The 22,009-nt window shown below is 42.3% G+C and overlaps 1 protein-coding gene across 1 annotated transcript in view; it reads right to left on the bottom strand.

Moving 5' to 3' along the window:
- LOC124283353 overlaps nucleotides 1-22,009 on the bottom strand; it is a 72,650-nt gene that overhangs the window by 24,185 nt on the left and 26,456 nt on the right. The window contains 27 exon segments of the mRNA XM_046719393.1: nucleotides 925-1,086; nucleotides 1,840-2,140; nucleotides 2,574-2,696; nucleotides 2,867-2,965; nucleotides 3,746-3,890; nucleotides 4,384-4,482; nucleotides 4,656-4,780; nucleotides 5,114-5,283; nucleotides 5,691-5,788; nucleotides 7,681-7,872; nucleotides 8,162-8,305; nucleotides 8,929-9,016; nucleotides 9,482-9,643; nucleotides 11,012-11,330; nucleotides 11,707-11,829; nucleotides 12,435-12,533; nucleotides 13,180-13,324; nucleotides 14,539-14,637; nucleotides 15,144-15,268; nucleotides 16,299-16,471; nucleotides 16,860-16,957; nucleotides 17,112-17,303; nucleotides 17,634-17,777; nucleotides 19,365-19,449; nucleotides 19,808-19,969; nucleotides 20,698-21,025; nucleotides 21,810-21,938. Coding sequence (XP_046575349.1) covers nucleotides 925-1,086; nucleotides 1,840-2,140; nucleotides 2,574-2,696; nucleotides 2,867-2,965; nucleotides 3,746-3,890; nucleotides 4,384-4,482; nucleotides 4,656-4,780; nucleotides 5,114-5,283; nucleotides 5,691-5,788; nucleotides 7,681-7,872; nucleotides 8,162-8,305; nucleotides 8,929-9,016; nucleotides 9,482-9,643; nucleotides 11,012-11,330; nucleotides 11,707-11,829; nucleotides 12,435-12,533; nucleotides 13,180-13,324; nucleotides 14,539-14,637; nucleotides 15,144-15,268; nucleotides 16,299-16,471; nucleotides 16,860-16,957; nucleotides 17,112-17,303; nucleotides 17,634-17,777; nucleotides 19,365-19,449; nucleotides 19,808-19,969; nucleotides 20,698-21,025; nucleotides 21,810-21,938 — 4,129 coding nt within the window.

Below are 22,009 nucleotides of genomic sequence, written 5' to 3'. Positions count from 1 at the left end.
TTCAGAGTGACAAAACTCTCCACAAGACTATGTGACCAGAGGTATGACTTCAACGTTCAAAAAGTCAACTCTCCATTCATGTTGGTCAATATTCCAGCAACTTCAGCCTTTTTTGTGTAAATTTCATAGAATTAGGTTGCATCGTACAAAGAATCCCTAAACGACTGTTCACGAAAGTGTGATGCACAAACACCTCATGACCTTTCACCAAAATGTTTTACAAGACAAACGTGACGCATCACTGACAAGAAAGATGTCCGATGCAACTCCAAATTGTTAATTGTACCACTGTTGTTTCGTGACGGATGCCGACGGGTATGGTCACTATTTCATGGAAATTCATGAACTCATGCTAATGGTATTGTCGGAATGTTACAGAAGCATGACTTTCTGTTATAGACCTTTGATGATTTGGGAAATATGGCATGTCGAATTTGCTATATTCATATCGTTCACATCATGTTTTATTAATTTTAGCAATTTTTATTACGATCATAAAAAACCCAACACATTGCAAGTCACCAAATCCCAATCACCCTTTCTTGTAAGCGGGATCGGGTGGTCAGGCTCGCTGACTTGGTTGACACACGTCATCGTATCTCAACTGCGTAGATCGATGCTCATGCTGTTGATCACCAGATTGTCTGGTTTAGACTGGAGTATTTACAGGCCGCCGCCATATAGCTGGAATATTGCTGAGTGCGGTGTAAACCTAAACTCACTCACTCTTGTTGTAAGACAATACTGAATGAATCGGGTGGACAAGCACGATGAAATAGTTGATTCGCGTATTATCCCAATAGCATGAATGGCAATTTCTGAACTGTCTGGGGCTTTCATCATAGCAGAAATATTACTGAGTGCGACCTTAAACAAAGAATAGGGACAAGCCGAGAACTATTCAAGCTTCTCCCAGCAATTTACCTTTTTTAATTTATTCTTGTCCTTCATTGCACTGGTACCGATGTCTGTGATCTTCTGGAACTGGCGTTTCATGGATTCCTCCTCTAGGTTCCCCCAGTCTATCTTGTTGGCTTTGTCGGCGTATCGCTTCTTGAAATCAGCCAGATCCAAGCGACCTTGAACCTACAACAGAAAAGACGCATTCACTTTGATGAGCGTATTACATTGTGACAATCCGAAATGGGATCAGCTGATTAAATATCATCTCACAACCGTGACTGAGTGAGTGAGTATGATTTTATGCGGCGTTTAGCAATATTCCACTACAATCTGGCATCGACACCAGAAATGGGCTACACACGTTGTACTCATGTGGGGAAACAAGCGTTTGTGACCGATGTGGCAAGAACCTAGTTTCAACACTATTTGACAGAATACGTGAAAGAAATGCTTATAGCAAAGTCGGAATCGTACAGCAGACTTCTGCAGGGATTTCTTAAGGCAATTGAAAAGTCGCTTTCATTTACTTTGCGTCATTGTATGCTGACGACAGGGATCGTTGCTTCAATTTTAGTAACCTATTCATCTGGTCAAAACTTATTTACCAAACCTCTTAAATGACTTGCTTCGAGGTTAAACAAAATCACTAATTGCAGGGGATGCTGAACGGGGTTGACCAAGATTCAAAACTATTGGTTAACTTTGAATCTCAGATTTGCCACGAATATAGAATTAGCACAACTTTATTCCTATCCATTGACGTCACGAGGTAATCGTCAATCTCAACTCCCAGCATACAATTAAGCTGGAACATCATCCGTTAAAAACCATTACTGCTAGTGATCCACCGACAACGTATTTGTTGAATATACGGTCAAAATGACTCTATATCTTACAGTGCAGAATATATTAATACAGCTATAGTTTTCATCTCACCGATGCCTTTGAGGTTTCCTCTGTCAGGTTAGTCTGGTACGCCCAGTCCGCCACGCTCATTTTGACCAGATTCTTCTCAGCTTCTATATCGTATTCCTGCAGAAACTCAGCAGCTTCATTATCATCTTCTGATGGACAACCATCACTCCAGCCTAGCTTCTCCCCTTCATTCTCCTTCTCCAGCCAATCAAAGAGCGGTTGGAAGTACTCCAGCAACGCCCCGACATCCATGTCCCTGCCTCCCGTCATCATCTCCATCACTTCAGGCCACGGCTTGGATGCCCCGAGCTTCAGCATGTTGCTGGCAGTAGGAAGGTGGACGTGAGGGTCTAGATCAAACTTGTATAATATCTTTGATACTGTGTTATCAAAGAAAATGTAACGAATTCTAGAATCCCTATGTGGACTAAAAGGATGTGATATTTCCGTTCAGGCTTTAATAAACTCACTATCTGAATGGTGTTGATTAAAGCAATATATACAAGCTATGGCTTGTTATATTCTGTACGTTAGCATATAAAAAATCATAGCAACGTAATGCCTCTTTGAAAGACGTGGCACTGGGCATTGTTAAAATTAAAAGGTCACATTGACTTATACTTGGCTCATATTACGGATTCATAAAACCATCAAATGAAACGCTTGTAATCTTCGTATAAATTGTTTCGGTTCGTATAAATTTATGGTTCCCTGAGAATAACTGAAAATAAGAAACTATTGAAGTAAGAGCCAACCCCAGGAGTGTTCCCGCGGCCTTGGACTTGTAGATGTCACATTTGTGTAGCGGCCCAGTGTGTCCGGCGGCCGTACACAGCGCCTTGTGGAACTGGAACTGGATGACGTAACTCACGAAGTACCTGGAACACCAAGCATAATATGCGTCATCAGCGTCATGTGTGCCAATACACCTATCAAGGTGACACATCCCAAACATTACTAGTATATGTTGAAATCAACTTGAGGATCACACATCATTTCCCAAGAGGAAATGAACTTATGTTTGATTGTTGACAAGTAAACAACCTACCTGATGTATGGCATGTTGGCAGGAACATGGAACTTGGCACCGGGATCAAAATCTGCCTCTGATCTGGCCACGGGGGCTGACACGCCCTGGTACTGACATCTGGCATACAATACAGACACACATCACAGACGGAGTTGACAACACAATCTTAATAGATCCAGCATCCGAAATTAACCTCGGTCCTTAGGCCAGAAGCAGACTGAAAACCACTCGGAAACACAGCTTTTGCTTTCTGCCGGTCCTTATGGCCGACAACTTTTTCATCCTCAATAATTAGAGTATTATTTCCACATTAAAATATTGGGCCTACACATTCTGTTCAGGGCCCACAACTTTTCATGGTTCTGGATCCTCAGGCCTGCAGCTTTTCAGGCTTAAGGGCAAGCACTGAATAGATTCTCACCGTTGAAAGAAAGAGACAATCTAGATTATGAAGTGAACGATTCACGCACATACTTGTAGTTACTTTCGAGGCCTATGAAAGCAGGTGTAGAAATATCGAGGCACATACAGTCACATAATGTGGGTAGAATATCGGAATACAATTGTTAAAAACACGAAAACACAGTCATTGGACAAAGTATTATGTTACATGTGCAGGTATCTAAGACATGCTGAGTTTTTTAAATGAAAGCAAACATTATTCCCGACATGTAATTGATATATAAGATATAATATATCACTAGCACTCATATCGATTCATATTGAGGAAGTCTGGCCTAAGCGTTCGATCATTTAGAGTCAACATGGACTCCACATACTGGTATAAGTGAAGCCTATTTCTGGTGCTCTCCACTGTGATACTGACGGAGCTTAAAGTAGCGCAAAACCAAAGCGTCAGTCCTCTATTCATTCAACTGAACTAGTTGTATCTTGTACCTCAACTCCCACCATTTGGTGTTGTAGTTGTCGATGGGCGACTCCCCACCGAACACACTCCATCGCCATTGGTCAATCAGGTAGCCGAACGGCAGGAAGGCGATCTTGTCCAAAGCCATGCCCATGAGAAAGTTGATGTCACTCTCTGAAGATATAGGCATAGAAGTAGATGGTTTATCATTATGCCTGAGTACTACTATTGTATTCGCTCAATGGTTGTCACAATACCCAGTAGCAAATCATGTGACATGAACGCTACCGTCTTTATCTTAGAACATTGCTCTGTTATTGAGACAAGAACAGATGTATTTGAAGGTTGGATGGTTAGCTTGTGTTCAACGCCGCACTCGGCAATGTTCCAGGTATATGGCGGCGGTCTGTAAATAATCAAATCTGGACCAGGCATTCCATTGATCAGCAGCATGAGCATCAATTTCCGCAATTGGGATACGATAACTTGCTTCAACAAAGCCAACGAGCCTGACAACCCGATCCTGTTAGTCGCCTCTTACGACAAGCCATGGTTACTGAAGACCAATTCTTCACGCGTCTTCACGGGTCGTATTTGAAGAACATGGCTTCCGTGAAACCTAAAGTACATGTCCTTCTACTGCTGTGATGGCGTGGATGACTCTTACCTGGATCGTCCTCTACCTTCTCCAACAGGCCGATTGTTTTCAGATGGTTGGGAGTAGATGCAGACAGCGCCATGACGTCACCGATAGCTTCGTGGAAACCTGCAGTGGATTTACACGTTACAGATGGTATCTATATTATACAAAATGAAGGAAATGAATGAGGGAACGTGTATAAATACGATGAATTTTATGCCCAATGTTCCTAAGAAATAGTTCGGCAATGGAGGATAACACGATCTCTACTTTAACTAAAACAAAGATGTGAAACATGCCTGGGTTGGCACCGTCCCTGAACGCATGTGGCTGATGCCTATACTGGAGGTAGTATTGGATGTGCCCCATCTCGTGGTGGATGGTGATCAGGTCTTCCATGTTGATATCCGTACACATCTTGATTCTGAAACCAGCACCAGAAGAAGTTTAGCTGGTCAGCAAACGAAGACTCGATCTAATATACTGAGGATACAACGCAAAGTGTGGGGTTAATATGTATATTATCAGTTATAAACAATACATACAATCTTTTACATTTTGACGAAACTAATGACGGAAAAAGTCTAAATTACCCTTAAAATATGCATTCCATATATTGAAGGTGCATATTTACTGGTACAAAAAAAGCACAGAAGAGTTCGGAGGAAATACTTGATTTTGATAGGCTGCATTATAGTTGTTGTTGAAAAAGAGTTACATAACGAATTAGAAAAGATAATGAGTTCACAGTTAAAACCTGAAGTCTTTTGCTTTGTAAAAGTCCCAGGCAGAGGCGTGGCAGACGACATCTCTGTTCGGGGGTCGTCTGATCATCGAGTCTCTCCAAAACTCCATAGGCATGGCCTCGAGACCCAGCGACTTGAAGAAGTCCTCGGCTGTCCAGAACATTTTCTCCACCGTGTAGCCCTGTAGTGTACATCTACTGTGTTAGCCATAGTACATGGCACAAAATCATCCTGAAGGATTGACCATATACCTCCCTTCAAGCTATTAAGGTCAATCATCTCACACAGCTCAACCATTGAAGTCAATCTTCTTAGAGGTTACACCAAATGAAGTCAGTAATTTAACATGTTACAGTTTTTGTTGTCAATCATCTTACAGGTTACAAGGTGTCGATGTCAGCTGGAGAGTTAAACATAAATATTCATGAGGATGATTATAAATTGCCAACGTCTACAAATCATTTTACCTACAAAATAACACCCTCACTTGTCACCGGGCATAATTAGTTGATACATTCCTGGCGAATTTTCATATTCGTTCAGTTGAATATTATTGGATGTGTTATGTTAGAAATTGTTCTTTTATACCTGCTCCTTCATCTGAGGTGTGACGTCCACACTTGTCTTGTTCCGGAAAGGTATGACCATATCATATATGTTCTTCCACGCCTGTGCCCACATGTTACCTGAAGCGTGACTCAATTCATTATCAGGTTGAAGTGAACTATGAGTGAACATATCTCGTATATATATACACAGCAAAAAAAGTTAAGCACCCCCCTGATTTTTCACAGAGGGGTGAACTTCATGGAAGCATGGTATGAAACTGAGAAAAAGAAGAAAAGCAAAACATATTTTAATTAAAAGAACAATCATTTGGTCATTTGGAACAGAAGTTTTGTAACGGTATGAGCACTAAAAGTGCATGAAAACACAGAGTGAAATTGAAATGGAATTGCATCCAAAAGACATATGTGTTTAAGTATCGTCAGTTCAAGGTCTTGGGGTGTGCCACCCGGTAAAAGCAGCTTAAATAAAGTGGATCAGTGTCCCAGGAATCACAAAACATCAGTAACGTGTGCTGCCACCACGTGCCTGAATAACTGCAGCCACTCTTCTTGGCATACCCCTAACCAGGTTCCTTAATTGTTCAATCTTTATCCGCTGCCACTCTTCGCGAAGAACTGCCTCAAGTTCCCCCAGGTTTTGTGGAGGAGGATTCCTTCTTTGTACCCGACACCCCATGAGGTCCCAAACATGTTCGATGGGATTCAAATCAGGAGACATTGATGGCCAGGGAATTCGTGTCACAGCATTACTTGCCAGATGTTGGTTGACAGCATGTGAACGATGAGGTCGTGCATTGTCGTCCATGAACAAGGGTCTTGTGGCAAGTCTGTGGTCATCGAAATGATCAATAATTACAGGATCCAGAACCTCCTGAATGTAACGAGCGCCTGTGAGTGAACCTTGTATAGTCACCTAATCCAGTCTACAGTCGTAGGAGAAGCCTCCCCAAACCATTACGGATTCCCCGCCAAATGGTACTCTTGGCAAAATGTTCTTGGGGGCAACACGTGTATTCCTAGTCCTCCATACGCGGGCTCTCCAATCCACAACATGCAGGAGGAAACGACTTTCACGTCGGTCCAGTGTATTTCTCCTCCATGATCGCTGGAATAGAGTTCCACCTCTGCCTGTGCTGACACCATAACCTACGCAGACGCTTGTGGTGATTTGTGAGCTGTGGACGCCTGATGACCCTTCTGGCTCTTAATCCAGCAGCTTTGAGGCGGTTTCTCACAGTCTGGTTGCTCAAGCGGCGATGAGGTAACCAGGCCTGTTTCAGAAGGGTGCTTGAACCTAAAGGCTGGCGTCTCACATGCCGTAACAGAGCTCTATCCTCCTGGGGCGTGGTAGCTTTTGGTCTTCCAGAACGGGGGGAGGTCCTTTACATCATTTGTTTGCGCATGCTTCCTCACCAGACGGCTTATTACGGTGTAGTGGAATTGAGTTCTTCTTGCAATTTCCTTGTAAGAAAGTCCTGCCCGATAAAGTCCAATGATCTGCCATCTCAATGCCTCGGAAATTCTCCTTCGTGCCATTGTCAATCAGAAGTGCAAAAACAGTGATAATGAAGTCGATACCGATCCTTAAATACCCAATGCTTGTGGTTGTTTGAAACTTTGGTGTGTGCAACACATGGGTGGCGGGATTCACGTGCATGTGGCTGCGTTCGTGAGAGACATTTTCTAATAAGTAACACCTTATTTTATCACCAATATACCACTCTTTGATTTGCCATCATGAGGACTGAAATTTTGTTCCGACATATACCGTTAATTCAGCTTTAATTTGAGGGGTGCTTAACTTTTTTTGCTGTGTACTTAAAGAGATCATAGAATCTAGAACCGATATGGAACATCCGCCCCAAACCGTGCAAATGACACATTATATTCGTCCCTGTCCACTTTGTATAAAACGTACTTTTACCCAACTTCCCCCGGCGTGTATACAACTTTATTCTGCCATACAAAAGTATCGATCTACGTGCTTTACTATTTGCACAAACACTGACCTAACAGGTGAGCAGGGATATGTCCACTGTAAGGGAAGTGTTCAGCTCCATACACCGCCTTTAACTTCCGGCGGACATAGCCGTGCAGTTGTTGGTAGAAAGGCTTTAGTTTGGTAAGGAGCTTCTGGAGTCGCTCCTGGAAGGTGTCGCTCTCGTACCAGGATCTCCAGTACTCCCCGGTGTCGGCGTAACCTAGGAAACCAGATAACCGTGTAGGTAACATTGGATTTTTTGTTGAAATGCCAGCATCCTCTCAGGATATGGAATATCAATCCCTCAACAATTTCAGTTACTCATATGTGAATATGTGGGAAAAGCGTACCTTCGGGCTGTGATAAACATTACATTTTGTAATATTGCAAAAAAAATAGACACAGGTCAAGACGATTTCACATTTTGAGACTCGTTTAATGTGTTCTACATTCAAAATAATATTTTTCCTATAAGCAATAGCATCATTTTGTATATTTTGTCATCTTACCCAATGCTTGGACTCCCTCGTTGCTTAGCGACGCAAACTCTTGGTACTTTGTCTTCATGGTCTTCCCTGTGACGTCCCTCCACTTCCTCCACGCCTCCTGTAACTCGCTGTAGTTCCGCGACGTCGCCATCAGTCTCGTCAGACCTGCAGCAACAGCATGAGTGACAACTCACAACATGGCTTACACGAAATTCACGTTGCATTAATGTGTTTGATTTTCGGACTTCTCAAAGTAAGGGCACACTATTTTATAATAGATACATGTCGGCCTGAAGTCCCTGCATGGCCTTGTAAAGAGACACGCGTGACGGCTTCTTGCAGTCTCCACATTGTAGAGACATCAAGTCCAATTGCGCTCTGCAGAGCAACACCCTACACTTTCCATTTTGACGAAGTAGAGAGATACACCTACCCGGTTCTTTGGCAATACACTTTTGTTGTAAAGAGACTATAGATTCAACCACAACAGTGTACATTAACACCTACTTATATCCAAGTTCAGACATCGCCAAGATGAAAACATTCCTGGCTCCATGTCCTTTCACGGCGCTGTAAGGACATATCTAACTATCTGCAGGTTTAACTGACACGGTGTACAGCAATATACCTTGTTGCAGACGTCGTCCAGGTGAGTACCTACCTGGCTCCATGTCCTATCTGCAGGTTTAACTGACATGATGTACAGCAATACACCATGTTGCAGATGTCGTCCAGGTGAGTACCTACCTGGCTCCATGTCCTATCTGCAGGTTTAAATGAGTACCTACCTGGTTCCAAATCAAGGCATCGCCCTGACGACAAGCACACTCTGCCTTTGCTGTAGATGCCTTGCATATCAGACCGCAACTTCTCCATCTAGGAGAACAATGGAGGATATTCACTCTCTTTGTGTACACTGCCGATAGTGCACAACCCTACACATACATTTCTGGCCCTTCTGCGTTAAAAGGGTTAAAGTATTAAGCATATACTTTTACCGCGTGAGTGAGTTAGTGAGTTTAGTTTTACGCCGCACTCTGCAATATTCCAGCTATTTGGCGGCGGTCTGTAAATAATCGAGTCTGGACCAGACAATCCAGTGATGAGCATCGGTCTGCGCAATTGGGATACGATAACATGTGTCAACCAAGTCAGCGAGCCTGACCACCCGATCCCGTTAGTCCCCTTCTCTTACAAGCATGGGTTACTGAATGCCAATATTCTAACCTGGACCTTCACGGGTCTTTACTGCGTGATCCCTAATCAGGTGACTACTGTGTCTAATATGAAATCATAAGCTGTAGTCCGAGTGTTACATAACAAGTGCGTGTCAAGAATTACCCTCGCAAGTTTTGTCTCATTCTTGAGAGCGCTGGTTCCGATGTCTTTGATACGTTTGAACTCTCTCTGGAGGAGCTTGTCGGGGAAGACGTTGGGTTCAAACTCTGCTGCTTTAGCTGCCGACTCCTTGTCAAACCGGGCCAGTTTCAGATTGGCGTCGACCTGGGAACACATCATGGGAGCTGGTGATATAGGTGCTATGAGGCATATACGAAAGACATAATGTCAGCAGCGACTGTGATCCCCTGGCTATGTGGTAATTTAGGACCAACGATCATGCTTCTTAGGTACAAGACATATCATGTGATATGTAGTTTTCGTTACTGCTCACATTCCTGAAACTGGAAATAATTCTAAATGTTAATATTCCTCCTGATATTGTTACAAGCAAATCTGTCCTCATGAGTGTGTGACAAATGAGATGGATGTTATGCCGATGGGGAAAAGTATATCAGACATGTTATGGCGTGTCAGTTTAATGGTTCATGTCAGTTTGAAATATTTAGTTATATTATTTATATATAACACATGCTATATTTGGGATTACACTTTAAGCTGGGTGGAAGCCGAGGTGGCTGAGCGGTTTTGGCATCTGACCTTCTGTGCTGGCGATTAGGGCCTGACTCTGAGGGTGTGGGTCAACCGAATTTCCGATGAGATCCCTCAACCGAACTAAAAAAGTACTAAAATCTGTACTTAACTAACAAAGCGTAATCCCCAAATATAACATATGTTACACCAGGGACCACTTTCTAAATGGCATTTTGTATTCATATTTAAAGAGTAGTTTATAACAGCGTTAAAACCAATGAGCACTGGTTTGCTGCTTTATACCAAGGACCATAATGAGCACTGGTTTGCTGCTTTATACCAAGGACCATAATGAGCACTGGTTTGCTGCTTTATACCAAGGACCATAATCACAATGAGCACTGGTTTGCTGCTTTATACCAAGGACCATAATGAGCACTGACCATAATGGGCAATGAGCACTGGTTTGCTGCTTTATACCAAGGACCATAATGAGCACTGGTTTGCTGCTTTATACCAGGGATCATAATGAGCACTGGTTTGCTGCTTTATACCAGGGATCATAATGAGCACTGGTATGCTGATTTATACGAGGGATCATAATGAGAACTGACAAGGAATGTTATAGCAGGGATCATAAAGAGCACTCAGACTGACAAGGTGCTTTTTACCAGGGTTCATAAAAATCACTGGCAAAGTGCCTTTTACCTGTGATCATAAAGAGCACTGGCAAGGTGCTTTTTACCAGGGATCATAAAGAGCACTGGCAAGGTGCTTTATACCAGGGACCATACTGAGCACTGGTATGCTGCTTTATACCAAGGATCATAGTGAACACTTGCGATATGCTTCATGCAAAGGATCATGATGAGCACTGGTATGTTGCTTTATAATAGGGATCATAATGAGCACTGACAAGGTGTTTTATGCCAGGGATCATAATCACTTAGAATCTGAGTCAGAAATGCACACCAAAGCGACAGGCGACATGTAACTTACCGATGCCTGTATGGTGTATTCAGTGATATTGGTGTTGTACGTGTATTCGGCCTCTGTGGCCTCATAGTACACCTCTGATGACCGCTGGTTGTACTCCTTCAGCCAATCCTTGGCCACATCCTCATCCATGATCTTTCCAGCCATACCGGGCGGACAGGTTTCGTCCCAGCCAAGAGATTTGCCAGAGTTTTGCTCCTCCAGCCAATCCAGCAGCGGCTTAAAGTACTCCACCAGGGGACCCACATCCATCTTCCGCTGCCCAGTGATAGCCTCCATTGCGTCTGGCCATGGCTTGGACTGACCCATCTTCAACATGTTGCTGGAGGAATATCATAGCCGCTGAGACAACGTTTCACCATCCCGCTAAACTGTGCCTCAATGCAATGTCTTCGCATTGTTATATTCAGGTAATAATTACATCAATGGTCAATACTTATATACTAGGTATTTCTCCTCAACCACCTATTCCATCTCCATAATCTGGCGAAGTAGATTCCATTTGGAGTAGAGGAAAACTAGCAATTACAATTTATGAACAATTTACTGGGAATAAGTAATAAGAAAACGTATGAGTTATTCAGTGTGATACAACCTTGTTTAATTTTCTATTTTCGCTCAGTGCCTCTTTCAAGTCCAGCGAGATTAGGCTGAGCTAATAGATAAAGCGTTCGTAATTTTAAGCGTAAATATGCTACCTAAGTCTCGACCCGGCAGCCTTGGACTGGTAAATGTCGCACTTGTGCAGAGGGCCCGTCTGGTTGGCTGCCTGGCACAGAGCCTTGTGGAACTGGAACTGGATGATGAAGCTCACGAAGTACCTACAGAAAGTTCAGGAGGACCGATCTATCATCAATTTGCAGATTGAAATACATATATGCAGCAAAGAGGATTCCGGTGATCCCGATACAGACGATACAGACGGGCTAATCAGCTCAGGACACTTGACCCCATCACGCACATTGACAGGTAGACTTCTTCACAGACCTTCAACATTCCCCGGTTTGTCAGAAGGGCTGTGTTCCTGGCAGCAAGTACTCGCCCAATGTCAATCAATAATTTGTGAGGTACCAAATTTAAACCTAAAGCACTTAGAGTGAGTGAGTTACGTTTTACGCAGCTTTTGGCAACATTCTAGCAATATCACGGCGGGGGACGCCAGAAAGAGACTTCACACTTTGTGTCCATGTGGAAAATCGAAGCGAAACGCCTTAACCACTAGGCTACCCAACCGCCCCTAAAGCACTTAAAAATAATGCGGAGTTGGACAACTTGGTATTTGGGATGCAAACGGGCACTTGGTCTGCCATGTTATTCCTGAACCTGATCAATCACATTAATTCGGTTATACAAATGATTTGCTTTTAACAAAAGCGACATGGTCTGGCCTAAATTATACTTTTCCAGTACCGTCACTTGGAGTTACCTGATGTACGGTGTGTTGGCCGGCACGTGGTACTTAGCGCCGGGGTCAAAGTCGCTTTCGCCTCGGTGAATGGGTGGCGTCAGACCTTGATGCTTGCATCTGTGGAATATATTTGTTGTTACTTAACTGTTTGTGATCTCTTCGCGTGCACGAATTGTATATAAGCTCTATAAGAGAAATATATAGCCCTGTATTTATCTTATACAAGGAATATAAGTTTGGATGTTCAACGAGTCTGTTTAATGTTGGTCAATAAGTGACTTAAAATTATTTTGTAGTCGCTATCACCAGTTAAGATGTAAATATGTTCTACATAAATCTTTCGTATACTCTTCAGTATAAAAGTTTAATATTTTGATGGCTTCAGCTGATATAAGGTTCCTCTTACTTCTAAAGCATTACAGTTGCAATTTGTGGAAATTTGTACTGTGTACACTAAAGTTCTGTCCCTCCGTAAACACCATAAAACAAATGTGTTTATGGCCTACACTACTTCATAAATAAAACATATTTTTTAAAGAACAGAAAAAACTTGTGTCCTTCACAACTGCCGTTTTCGTTTTGGAATACACTATGCGTAAGTTTTCTTCACCACAGTCCTCCCCACATTAAACACAGAGAATTACAAGCTATACTAGCGCAATACAGAAGTACTAAATATAACAGTACGTCCCTCGGACGACTGATAGCCGACAGGCACCAAAGGCTAAGCGTAAGGTTGGCTGCTACACCTTCCCCTAATCACCTTAAATCCCACCACTTCCGGTTATACTCCTCAGGGGGCGTGTCCCCGCTGAACACACTCCAACGCCACTGGTCAATCAGATAGCCAAATGGTAGAAAAGCGATCTTCTCTAAGGCCATTTTCATCAGGAAATTAATGTCGGTTTCTGCAGATGAACAAAATTAACACGTTTATAGCATAGATTCTAACCTTCAGCGCGTTGGTTATTTAGGTGAATAAATTACATGCCCTTGCATGTGTTTGAGGCGGTTGGGAAGGATACGCTGAACTTTCCGAACACGTGGTATCAAGAGAGTGAAAAATTCTTTTCAACCACTTTGTATGACAATAGGAATGACTTCAACTTTCCAAGAGTCAGTTTTCATTTTTTAGCAATAATCATGCATCTCCAGCCCGTGGTATCTACTTTTCAACCATTTGAGGTACAATCGAACCTGCACTTTCAACAAAGATTTCAGAAGCGTTATATAACATTTGCTCAATGGTTGTACGATCAACGTAAAATAAAACATTTAAATGGGATTTTAAAAATAATTGACCCTTGCAAGTCTAACATCCTTTCCTAGTCGCTTTATTTTATATTATTACTTGTACATATACCATAAGGACTTATCCCTAACCACTTTATATTATTACTTGTACATATACCATAAGGACTTATCCCTAACCATTTTATATTATTACTTGTACATATACCATAAGGACTTTTCCTAACCATTTTATATTATTACTTGTACATATACCATAAGGTATTGTACATATACCATAAGGACTTATCCCTAACCACTTTATATTATTACTTGTACATATACCATAAGGACTTATCCCTAACCACTTTATATTATTACTTGTACCTATACCATAAGGACTTATCCCTAACCACTTTATATTATTACTTGTACATATACCATAAGGACTTATCCCTAACCACTTTATATTATCACTTGTACATATACCATAAGGACTTATCCCTAACCACTTTATATTATTACTTGTACATATACCATAAGGACTTATCCCTAACCATTTTATATTATTACTTGTACATATACCATAAGGACTTATCCCTAACCACTTTATATTATTACTTGTACATATACCATAAGGACTTATCCTAACCACTTTATATTATTACTTGTACATATACCATAAGGACTTATCCCTAACCACTTTATATTATCACTTGTACATATACCATAAGGACTTATCCCTAACCACTTTATATTATTACTTGTACATATACCATAAGGACTTATCCCTAACCATTTTATATTATTACTTGTACATATACCATAAGGACTTATCCCTAACCACTTTATATAATTACTTGTACATATACCATAAGGACTTATCCCTAACCATTGTCGTCTTTCAGATTGTTCAGCAAGCCTATCTTGCGGAGGTGTTTAGGTGTGGACACAGACAGAGCCATGGTGTCACCGATTGCCTCGTGGAAACCTGCAACACATCATCCAGTTAGGTCAGAGGCACAGCACATATGGATTTATACCTTCCTTCATCATCATCATCATCATCATCATCATCATCGTCATCATCAAAGAGGGGCGGTGGGGTAGCCTAGTGGTTAGAACGTTCGCTCGTCCCGCCGAAGACCCGGGTTCGATTCCCCATATTGGCATAATGTATTAAGCCCATTTCTGGTGTCGCCCGCCGTGGTATTGCTGGAATATTGCTAAAAGCGGCGTAAAGCATAACTAATTCACTCATCAAAGAAGTGGACAAATAGTATTTAAGAATGGAATCTAAAATATAACCTTTCCAGAAAATATTGGTTGAAAGAAAAACCTAAGCAAAATATATCATCAAAATGGCAGGCATGAAGAGACAGTGACAGAGTGAGGTGGGTGTATATCACTTTATCAACATTCCACAATATCAAAGTGGGGGCTACCTAGGGCAACAAACGCGTTGACGGTCTGACAGGAGATCAGGAGGAATAATACCTGGGTTAGCTCCCCCTTTGAAGGCAATAGGCTGGTTCTTGTACTGGAGATAGTACTGGATGTGCCCCATCTCGTGGTGGATGGTGATCAGGTCTTCCATGTTGATATCTGTACACATCTTGATTCTGAAACCAGCACAACAAAAGCATCTGGTGAGCTATATTATACCAAGTAATTGTTATCTTGAGAGTTGATTTTTCAGAAGTCTAATCAAGTGAGTTTTAGTTGTAAGGGTTGAAACGCAACCACATTGTATTATATAACAATTTACCGATCGTTCCCGCTCCCTCGGGTCAAATGTCCATATGACTCATGGACACTGTTCACAAATCAGGCTCGCAGACCAGATGTCCATTGATACCCAGTCGACACAGCTCACACATTAGGCTGTCATACCAGATGTCTCATTGATATCCAGTCGACACAGCTCACACATTAGGCTGTCAGACCAGATGTCCATTGATACCCAGTCGACACAGCTCACACATTAGGCTGTCAGACCAGATATACATTGATACCCAGTCGACACGACACATTAGGCTGTCAGACATACATTAGTCGACACTGTCAGACCACGATATGTCATTGATACCCAGTCGACAAAGCTCACCCATTAGGCTGTCAGACCAGATGATTGATACCCATTGAGGCTGTCAGACCAGATCGACATTGATACCCAGCTCAGCTCACATTAGGCTGTCAGACCAGACATACATTGATACACAGTCGACACAGCTCACACATTAGGCTGTCAGACGAGATGTCTATTGATACCCAGTCGACACAGCTCACACATTAGGCTGTCAGACCAGATGTCCATTGATACCCAGTCGACACAGCTCACACATTAGGCTGTCAGACCAGATATACATTGATACACAGTCGACACAACTCACACATTAGGCTGTCAGACCAGATGTACATTGGTACACAGTCGACACAGCTCACACATTAGGCTGTCATACCAGATGTCCATTGATACCCAGTCGACACAGCTCACACATTAGGCTGTCAGACCAGATGTCCATTGATACCCAGTCGACACAGCTCACACATTAGGCTGTCAGACCAGATGTCCATTGATATCCAGTCGACACAGCTCACACATTAGGCTGTCAGACCAGATATACATTGATACCCAATCGATGCCACTACCTGAAGTCTTTCTTGTTGAGGAAGTCCCAGGCTGAAGCATGGCAGACAACGCTGCGGCCATCTTGCGGCCTGCTCATCATGGACTTGTTCCAAAATGTCTGGGGCATTGAGAAAAGGCCAAGCGACTTGTAGAAGCTTTCAGCTGTTTCGAACATCTGCAGCACGGTGAAGTTCTGGGAACGTACACAACACATGGCGATGAGTATGTTTCAAATGGTATGAGACCGAACTGTTTGATGATGTCAAGTATGTTTTTCATGTGACGACGTTCATTAAAACTTACTGAAACTGAGCTTTTCCTCTCGGGGTCGGGAACCCACTCTTTTTTCCGATACATATTAAGGGTAATATACAAAAAACTGCTGGCAAGTCTGAATTACGGATCATTTGTACCGACTGGAAATATGTGTAATATATATGTGATACGTTCGTGACACGAGAGGATGTAGTATTGCGTCTAGCGATCATTTGTGCCTACGTCGTATCTTCAAGCACAACATTACAGTTACGTCAAGGTATGTGAAACACATTTTGTCATCGCGGCAATTGTCGAGATCGTACCTGAGCTTTCATTTCTGGTGAGACATCTATAGCAGCCTTTCCCTTGAAGGGCTGGAGGATATCGTAAATGTTATTCCATTGCTGAGCCCACATGTTGCCTTGTGAAACATAAAAGCGTGTGGTAAAATGGGGTCAAACGTCGAGCTCAAAATTGTATTGTGTTCAAATGCTTGAGCGAGAGCGCGCAGTAAGATGTAAAATCAACATACAGTTTGTAGACTGTATGTAGAACCTGCAGACTTTCAAACATACCAAAGAGATGTGCTGGGATGTGGCCACTGTTCGGGAACTTCTCCTCGCCGTAGGTGTCGATGAGTTTCGTCCTGACATAGGCGTGGAGCTGCTGGTAGAGAGGCTTCAGCTGTTCCAGGAGAGCCTCCATGTCGTCCTCAAAGCCCGGAGTCTCATACCCGGACCGCCAGTACTGTCCCGTGTCGCTGAAACCTGGCACCAATAATGCACATTCAACCATTGCTCATAAGACAAACGCACTGGGCAGGTTAGGTCTGCATTCCCCGTTTATACTGAGAAAACGCGGTATATTCTGTAACCAATCTTAGATTCAGAAACACGTTCTTAATATTGTAAGAGTTTTATATTCAGAAAATTTAACTGCCTGCACACTCCTACTTCATCATCTGCTACAGACTACTTCACCACTACGACAATTTTGTGTGAAAATAACGCTGTATAATAACATAATTAGAAAGACTATAAGTTGCAATATTTCGTCGCATCATGTTAAGGTTTAGTTTAAGACACATAGAGAGTTACCGTCAGCCCGGACTCCCTCGTTGCTTAGTTGGACGAACTCTTCGTAGAGAGGCTTGATCTTGGGACCCGTCGCATCTCTCCATCCCTTCCACACGTCGGTCAGGAAGTTGTAATCTCGCGACTTGGCAAATATCTGGGTTATTTCTGACGTACAGAAACAGCCATAATGATACAATCTTGGTTTTACAACTTTCTGTAGGTAAGTGCTGTTGATACTATGGTCCTTTATAGGCATGTAATGTGTAACAATGGTGTTAACATCCAAGGGTACCTGGACCTAGTTGATACTATGGTCCTTTATAGGCATGTGATGTGTAACAATGGTGTTAACATCCAAGGGTACCTGGACCTAGTTGATACTATGGTCCTTTATAGGCATGTCATGTGTAACCATGGTGTTAACATCAAAAGGTGCCTGGACCTAGTTGATACTATGGTCCTTTATAGGCATTTCATGTGTAACCATGGTGTTAACATCCAAGGGTACCTGGACCTAGTTGATACTATGGTCCTTTATAGACATGTAATGTGTAACCATGGTGTTAACATCCAAGGGTACCTGGACCTAGTTGATACTATGGTCCTTTATAGACATGTAATGTGTAACCATGGTGTTAACATCCAAGGGTGCCTGGACCTAGTTGATACTATGGTCCTTTACAGGCATGTCATGTGTAACCATGGTGTTAACATCCAAGGGTACCTGGACCAGTTGATACTATGGTCCTTTATAGGCATGTCATGTGTAACCATTGTGTTAACATCCAAGGGTGCTTGAACCTAACATGTCGGGGAAGGTATGTGTATTATTATCATAACCTTAGAATGTCTAAATACTAGGGCTGCGCAATATAACCGGTTTACCGGTATTAACCGGTTCAGACATGAAAACGATACGTATTGCGATACGCTGATAGAAAACCGGTATTTTGACTTGTATTCGGAAAACCTCGTAACACTCGGAAATCTTGATGATTGTGGCAATTGTGGTAATGGTGGTGGGAATGATCGTGGTGAAGATTACATTTAAATATTATCTATATTCTTATTTTGTCATGATTAAAGTTTTTATTAAAGCTTAATGAAGCATAGTGATTTTGTTGTATTTTTGATTTATAAATAAAACGTTCACTTGATCATTAGTAGTTTATTGTTAAAACCCTTCTTGCAATATATTGCAATACATATCGCAATATAAGCTTTCGCATCGCAATATATCGCAATGTGAAAATTCTCTGCAATACCCACCCCTACTAAATACCAATTTCTGGATCGTGTATTCAAATTCAAACGTTTATTGTATGAAAGGTCATAGGCCCCTATGCATGTAGTGTACCGGATAGGATCAAACGATTCACATTTAATTTCAATCCGTTTCTGCTCTTGAAGGCATATTTGAAATATAACATAACATATTATAAATCTTGATAGTATTTGGTTGCCATAATGAGAATATATTGTTGTACTGAAGGTCAAATTAAATATTTATTTGGTATGTATTGCTTTCGAATGTTCTTTAAGGATGAACATATAAGGGTGAAATGGTACAGATCTTCTATGCTGTATAACTGATGAATGTTCCTCTATGCTGTATTTCCTAATGTTCTACTGTGTGGGAAAATATGACAAAAAGCCGCGGAAATCACGAACTATGACTTAGTAGGGCTTAACATGTACTCTCAACGTATATACATAGCAAAATGTTTCGCAGTGTTAGCCCAGTGAACGTACCTGGCTCAAGGTGTGACATCACGCCCTTGACCTTCACCTGGGCCCTGCTGTACAGTCCCTCCATCTGAGCCTCGACCTCGCTCAGCTTAAACATAGAACAGTTACCCCCTTGACGTATGCCTAACTGAAGGAATGGGTGAAAATAGTAAACGAAACGGCCAGCCACATTCAAGTTGCTCACGTGTGGGCAAGGAAACCAGAGGGTGACAGCATGAGCAACGATGCACGCAATCGCAGCACGACCACACGAAACCTGCAAGACTGAGAATCACTACACGGTAGAAGTATTTAGGCGTTTACGTCAAACATAGTTAACTTGGGACCGATACTGCCGTGGTTGTAGCTTTAAGAAAAAGGTTTTGCGAACAGTTGGTTATTTATGTTTAATAAAGAGTTATAACGCCCGAGTGAACTATACGCTATACGAGTGAGAATGCACTAACCCTCTTGATCTTCTCTGGGTCGGACAGCGCGCTGGTGCCGCTCACAGAGCTCAGGTTGAACTCTCTCCTCAGCGCCTCGTCCTGGAAGTGTTCCCAGTCGTACATCTTCACCCCCCTCGTTATCTTCTTGGAGAACTCTGTCCCCTTCAGGCTCTCGTTCACCTGCAGTCAGACACACAACGTCGGACACAGCCTGGCATATACAACTAGAACTGATAGAGAATGTAACGCCAATTCTCAAGCTGTATGACGGTGGTCAGTGTAAAATAAGTCTGAACCAGACAATCCAGTGATAGGCATCACACCATCGATTTGCACAGTTGAAATGCGATGTCATGCATGACAGTCTGGCCACCAGATACCAGAAGCATGGATTATTGAAGATCATAACGGTTCTAATAGTCGGAACTGAAAAGATGTCCAAACGGTCCGAATTGTACATACAATCCCAACTTATAGATATACATACAATCGGAACTGACAGAGATGCACATACAGTCAGAACTGACAGAGATGTACATACAGTCGGAACTGACAGAGATGTACATACAATCGGAACTGACAGAGATGTACATACAATCGGAACTGACAGAGATGTACTTACAAGAAGACTGTACATACAATCGGAACTGACAGAGATGTACATACAATCGGAACTGACAGAGATGTACATACAATGACAGAGATGTAGATACATACGGGACTAATACATATGTATAATTAAGTGATGTGTGTACCGTACCACTAACTGGCTGTTGTAGTCAGTGATGTTCTATCTAGAACTGCCTCTATAATTAAGTGATGTGAGTACCATACCACTCACTGGCTGTTTTAGTCAGTGATGTTCTATCTAGAACTGCATCTATAATTAAGTGATGTGTGTACCATACCACTAACTGGCTGTTGTAGTCAGTGATGTTTGTGTCGTAAGTCCAGCTGGCCTCTGAGCTCCTATAATACACCTCCATAGCCTCCTTGTCGAACTCCTGCATCAACTGTCTCGCAGACTCCTCATCTGTGATCTTGCCGGAAGGATCTGGACATATCTCAGTCCAGCCCGGGTCGTCCTCAGTCGCCGACAGGGCGTTCTGCTCTTCCAGCCAGGTTGTGAGAGGCTGGAAGTACTCCATGAGGGCACTAGCGTCCATCTTCCGCTGTCCCGTCATCACCTGCATCGCTTCTTGCCAGGGTTTGGATGACCCCATTGAGAGCATGGATCTGATAAAATACAACAGTGATTGGAAGAACCAATTGACAGCATGGATCTGATAAAATACAACAGTGATTGGAAGAACCCATTGACAGCATGGATCTGATAAAATACAACAGTGATTGGAAGAACCAATTGACAGCATGGATCTGATAAAATACAACAGTGATTGGAAGAACCCATTGACAGAATGGATCTGATAAAATACAACAGTGATTGGAAGAACCCATTGACAGCATGGATCTGATAAGATACAACAGTGATTGGAAGAACCCATTGACAGCATGGATCTGATAAAATACAACATTGTGCATGGATCTGATAAGATACAACCAGTGATTGGAAGAACCTATTGACAGCATGGATCTGATAAGATACAACAGTGATTGGAAGAACCCATTGACAGAATGGATCTGATAAAATACAACAGTGATTGGAAGAACCCATTGACAGCATGGATCTGATAAGATACAACAGTGATTGGAAGAACCCATTGACAGCATGGATCTGATAAAATACAACAGTGATTGGAAGAACCCATTGACAGCATGGATCTGATAAGATACAACAGTGATTGGAAGAACCCATTGACAGCATGGATCTGATAAAATACAACAGTGATTGGAAGAACCAATTGACAGCATGGATCTGATAAGATACAACAATGTCTAACTTGTGCTGTCTTACTGCCTTTCTCTCTCTCATTAACACACAAAAACACACTCTCTCAACACGGACTTTTTCACACACACATATGCACGCATGTACGCATATGTTAGATGGTGCCTTCACCTGAGTTTGTCCCCGGCGTCTTTAGACTGGTAGATGTCACATCTATGTAGCGGTCCTGACTGTTTGGCGGCCGTGCACCAGCGTATGTTAAAGTGGAACTGGAACTGGATGACGAAACTCACGAAGTACCTGGAATATAACGACATCCTATGTAACCTTTGTGATAATAATTGATGTACGGTACATGAGTATACCTGATG

This window comes from Haliotis rubra, unplaced genomic scaffold, assembly GCF_003918875.1.
Source record: "Haliotis rubra isolate DU_JTF1 unplaced genomic scaffold, ASM391887v1 Scf313, whole genome shotgun sequence".
In the NCBI taxonomy this organism is placed as follows: Eukaryota; Metazoa; Mollusca; class Gastropoda; order Lepetellida; family Haliotidae; genus Haliotis; species Haliotis rubra.
Note: the sequence above shows the minus strand (reverse complement) of the source record. Positions and strands in the feature narration are given on the sequence as shown.